The 5,691-nt window shown below is 42.8% G+C and overlaps 1 protein-coding gene across 1 annotated transcript in view; it reads right to left on the bottom strand.

Moving 5' to 3' along the window:
- Window positions 1-2,905: 2,905 nt before the first annotated feature.
- The window catches only part of NUP155 (nucleoporin 155), a 37,712-nt gene continuing 34,926 nt past the window's right edge, over window positions 2,906-5,691 (bottom strand). Inside the window, exons 33-35 of the mRNA XM_079994685.1 lie at window positions 4,895-5,031; window positions 3,936-4,042; window positions 2,906-3,312 (exon numbers count right to left, since the gene is read on the bottom strand). Coding sequence (XP_079850811.1) covers window positions 3,174-3,312; window positions 3,936-4,042; window positions 4,895-5,031 — 383 coding nt within the window. The 3' untranslated portion in view covers window positions 2,906-3,173. The remainder of the gene's footprint in view (window positions 3,313-3,935; window positions 4,043-4,894; window positions 5,032-5,691) is intronic.

Here is a 5,691-nt window from a genome sequence, read left to right as displayed (position 1 = left end):
ACTGTAAAAAAAAGAAGCACATAACTATAGAGACATTCAAATTTATAGAACAACTTCTATCACATTAATGTACACCATTGTAAAAAGAATGTAAGAGAAACTGTTGGATCAGACCAAAGGCCTATGTAGTGTAGCATCTTGTCTCACATAGAACATCTTGTCTCCTGCTGTTGTTCTCCAATGACTGCATACCGCCTCTAATCCTGGAAGCAGCATATGGTCATAATGACTAATAACCGTTATCCACCATCAATTAGTCTAATCCTTAAAGCAAAATTGGTGGCAGTCACTACATCTTATGCTAGTGAAGGGTGAAATTTAACTATGAGTTGCCGCTGTGTTAAAAAGCATTTCACACCCTGGGGTTCGAGCACTGAGAAAAGGATACTTGATACACCTTTATCATGTCCCACCCTTGCTCATCTCCTCCCCGCTAACTTTTCCTCATAAGGAAATTGCTCTAGCCTTGATTATTTTGATGTTATTTTCGGGGACAGAGGCATTTGCTGTTATCAAGCGCAGTCTGTCTACTTTCACGTAGGGGGTTGGGGAGTGTGGGCAAAAACAAAACAAAGAGCGGTTAAGAGGGACCACAAAACCCATAACTGGATCGGGGAGCAGGATAAGCATCCGTTCCCTACACAGGGGAGGTTGGTACTTCTGTCAGCAATGAACCTTTCCCAGCTCCGCGATATCCCTTCCGAGAGACAGCAACAGATTTATTATATACTGTATTCCAAGTGCTATCAGTATTATCAATATTTATTCAATTTATATGCCGCCCTTCACCTGAGGATCCCAGGGCGGTTTCCAGCATCCAGGCACAGAAATACGTAACAATAAAGCAATGATCCACCAGGTCACAGATTGTTTAGTTAGAATAACTGCACCATTAGAGATTTTAGACAATATACAAAGCTGCCGACCAGCTTTGTCTGCCTACCCCCTCTCTCCATACATACAGTAGATAGATAGACAGACAGACAGACAGACAGATGAAGCTGCCGACCAGCTTTGCCTGCCCCCCCCCCCCCATATAAAGGAAGCTTTGCCTGCCTCCCCCACTCAACCTTGGGCATGTAGGTTCAGTCCACCCCCGGCTGGATAAGGGATAAGCGCATTTTTGTGGGAAATAGAGAGGTCGAGCAGGGTCGGGGGGGGGGGAGAGCTCTTCCCTAGCCGCCTCCTTTTCCTCATAGCGGGCGCCGCCTTCGCGGACCCACCGTGCGCGTCGTCGTCTCGTCACCGTCTCCCTGCCCCCCCTCAGCACCAACGGTTATCCCAACTGCCTCCCGAGCGTCCAACCGCTGGGGTGGGGGAGGAGCTGAGCGACCGAATGCGCATGCGTCGCTCGGCGACCGTTGAAACGGGAGTCAAGAGTCGGCGGTTAACGGGCGGAGATGGGAGGCTGCGCCGCCCCGTCTTTTATATCGTTTGGGTCGTCGCTCCAGCCCGCTTTCTAGCCCCCTGCGCTGGGTTCGCAGGGCTTGCAGATTCCAGACGCGCCTCCTCTCCAAAAAGGCTTTGTGGCACCTTAAAAAGCTGGGTTAGGATGCTAGTGGTTTCTCAGACGCCGTTGAACTACAACTCCCATCATCCTTGCTGCGCGCAGGGCTTGATGGGAGCTGGAGTCCAACGATATCTGAAGGGATTTCCCCATCCTTGGTCTCAAGAGACTTAAATTTTGGCTTCGACCCTCGAAAGCCTTGCGTCGGAATAAAATTTGCTTAGCTTTTAAGGTGCCACAGGACTGTGCAAGTCAGGGATCAGCAAACTTTTTCAGCAAGCGCCAGAAGAAGGAAAAAATGAACAAATTCCGATGCCCCACAAATAACCCAGAGATGCAATATATATAAAAGGACATATTTTACTCATTTCCGGACCGTCCGCGGGCCGGATTTAGGAGATTGAGCCGGAGCCGCCCCTGGGCCTTAGTTTGCCTACCCATGGTGTGTAAGTTATGCAGGGCTCCTTTAAGACACGCCCCCACCCGTAACATTTTCTTAATTGTTGTAGGGACTCGTGTGTTTCAGAAAGCCCATGCAGTGAAGTACAGTTTGCCTCTCTGGTAAGTGTGCACAAGATTTCTATCCTATGTATATTCTATATATGCATATATATATATATATATATATATAGGAGCAAGTCTTACTGAGTTTAATTAAGTTTGGTCTAAGGTAAGTGGATATATAAGCAATACATACAGCAACATATACAAATACATAAAACACACACACAAACCTTACTAGTTCACCCAATATAGGCCTTAAGAGCAGCCTTGTTAAAATATTTAAATCTCCCAGCTGAGACAATGATCGGGTATTTGATTAACTTTTTACTAAAGGACAGGTGCTCTGGCACCTTCTAAAAAAGTGACATGCTTTGCCTTTAGAGCAGCAATTTTAAGGAGAAAAAAATGTGGGGATTATAAATTAAATTATTCAGGAAAGCAAACTTAAACACATCTTAAAAAATGATTTCCTGTTCTCAATGTCTTCTACCTGAGGCCACTAGGGTTGGAGTTCTTAATCAATTAAAGATATATCCTGATTGAGTACATGTGCTTATAAAAACTGCAGATTTCAGGCCTGTTCTCACTTTCTTACTCCTAAGAGAATAACTTTTCTAAGATTATGCATGATACAGCATGTGTGCAACATCTAAACCAGGGCCCTCCAAGATGTTGGGTTTCCTCGCAAGCCACACTTTCCAGCTCTCCCACCACTTCCAATTTCCCGGCACCATACGTGTCCAGTCGTGCCCAAGTGGGGAGTTGCCTGTAATTGCCATTTATAATCCTAAACCTCTTTTTCATAGCAAACTCTCAAATACATAGCTGTATGATTTCCACTTTTATGTCTAAGCACGTTGTGTAAATTCTATGCAAAATTAATAGAGAAACCCATTTTAAAAATAATTTTAATTGCCAGGGCAAGATTATACAATGCATTTTAATCCAAAGCATATAAAACTGTTTCACTGCTAGAAAAATTTAGTAGTAAAAAAAGAGAAACAACCTGCCATTCTGCATTCTATGTGAGGTTAGTTAAGAACAGACAACACAGAACTATGATAAGCTCCACAGCTTGTTTTAATGCTTTAATAAGCATTTGCCTTTTCAGATTCCAGTGCAGTGACAGTTCATTCCACCTGAAGAAATAGTTGTGCATCACTCAATGAAGCCGTTCTAATTTAGCCTGTAGAGATTTAAAGTTTCCTGTAATTGTCTGTACAGCGAGTGTTGGACTTATGGACTGCAGTTCAACAAGGTAACAGCTAACAGCATCCAAGCAAATATTTGTGAATCGCCGCCTAAAGAGAAAGAAAGAAAGCAATTAGTTTTAGTTTATTGTTAGGATACAGAGGCCCAAAACTATAGTTAGGGTCAGTGATCTTCTGCAACAAAGCTGGCAATGGGATATGCTGGTGGTTGTAGCGAGATGTGTCAGTTCTGAGCGAGATGTATACAATTTAGTATGGTAAGCTCCTTCAGCAGTCTGCCTTCTTTGCTTATGTTACTTTATAAATCACCACTTACATTATTTATTAATTAAATTTCTATACTGCCCCTCATATAAGGTTTACAGGGCTGTTTATAATATAAAAACACAGAGTAACAAACAAAAACACAAACCCCACCACAAACACAATTTAAAAGGCAATAGATTGTTTAACTGGCCAAATGCCAGGCAGAAGAGGAATATTTTTCCTCGCGCCTAAAGATATGTAATGAAGATGCCTGGTGAGTCACCCTGGTGAGAGCATTCCACAAGCGGTAAAGGTCCGTTCTCTTGAGGCCACCCTCCAGGCCTCTTGCAGAAAAGGCACACATAGAAGGGTCTCAGATGATGATAGCAGAGTCCAGATCAGTTCATCTGGCAACCATTTCCAGCATATGTTAAGTCTATTTACAGCATCTGCATTCAAAGAAGTACCTTTCAAAGGCAAGAATTTTGTTAGGCTCTTGCACAAATGCTGATAATAACACATGGATGCATTCCAAAAGGTGCAAAGGCTTCTTCATTTTACTCCAGTATGGATCCTGTAAAGAAAAAAGAAAAATACATGACAATTTGGAAATTATTCATCAACATCTTGAGTGTACTACAGAGTGCCTCATAATACCCATTCTGCATTTGAAAGAACTTAATTATTTGCCTAGTGAGATCAAGCAGGCTCCAATTTAAAATGGCTCCTGCTTGTGGCATCACCAGTCTTGTTTTTAAAGAAAATGAAAGAAACTGAGTAGGGGGAGGGGTAGAAATGGGGGTAAAAAAAGAGTAACAAGGTATTTTTAAACCTTTAATCATTGTATACAAGGCCAGTATGTTGGTAGGTGTGGCATTTTCACCCATTGGGTGAACTGCACTTGTAAAATTCAAGTCTTATATATAGCTATTAAAAATACAGGAGCCTGTGGAAAAGTAGGTGGCAATAGGCTTGACAGCTGGACCTTACTAGATATGATACAGATGAGTGTAAATACAGCTGTGCCAGATAAGATGTGACTTGGCTGCAAAAGCAGACTGAAGGGGCTAACTTGGTCCCCACCTGCATATAAGACAATGGGGGGGGGGGGAGAGGCAGCAACAAATGAAGTAGTAGCGAACAAAGGTCCTCAACACAACCTCAGAAGCAGCCGAGGCAGCAAGTTGGTATTCTACGGACCAATTTAATGAGCTCATAGAGTCACAATCTACTACATGAGGATCAATGCCTACTAACTACAAACACATTTTGAATGTCTGGCCCAGTACAAACCTAGAATTTTCTTCCTGTTAGTATCTCAGCAGTGATATGCCTTTAAAAAACTGGTATTCTGTGGTGCACCCCCATCATTTGTGATGATATGGAATTTAAACAACAAGAAAATATGCCAAGTTTTTCCTCTTACCCGTGCTTTGAATAGGTGATCATATACTTCAAGAAGTCTTGGTAGCGGCACACCAATTTCTTGCATTGTGTAAGTTACAAAACCTACATCCCAGTTCAAAGAACAAACTTGTTGTTCTAGATATTGCACTAAGAAATCTAAGGAGGAAGAATAGTGGCCAGTGAGATGCAAATCATTTGTTGCAAAGTTTAGTTGCTATTCTTTCTTTTATATACCTGTGAATTCGTTCACTTAGTCAACCTGACAGGAAATCTACTCAGTAGATGTTTTAAAAAACAGGACACAGTGCAATACAGAAAGTTCTGAAGAGACTGTTTGAGGACTGACCATTTGACTTCCTAGTTCACAACAACAACTAGTTCTAGTTCAGCGATAACCAAAGGCATTCTGCTCTTTTCAAGTTTGGCTTGAGAGAAATGACTGTAAAAGCTGTTTGCCTCACCTCCATGTGTACAGAGTGATGACTATAGGCGAGGACAAAATCCCTGCTACCCTAAGTTCAAGAAAAATGGGACCTATGCAACTGCATACCCATTTCTGGGACCTATGGAGGCCATAAAGAAGAATGTGTATTTTCAATACTCAGGGTATGACTCAACTGCATATGAGGGCATTACCTCTAAATGGAAAATTGTGTGCACCTTCCACATACCGTATTTTTCGCCCCATAGGACGCACCTAGTTTTTTTTTGGGGGGGGGGGAAATGAAGGAAAAAAAATTATTTCCCCCCCAGGCATGGGGCTGGCGTGGGGGAAGCCCGAGCTTCCCCCGACCCCAGACCCCAAAACAGCCTACT

This window comes from Podarcis cretensis (assembly GCF_951804945.1).
Source record: "Podarcis cretensis genome assembly, chromosome: 11".
Taxonomy (NCBI): domain Eukaryota; kingdom Metazoa; phylum Chordata; class Lepidosauria; order Squamata; family Lacertidae; genus Podarcis; species Podarcis cretensis.
The sequence above is the reverse complement of the archived record's forward strand: the minus strand, read 5'-3'. Positions and strand labels throughout refer to the sequence as shown.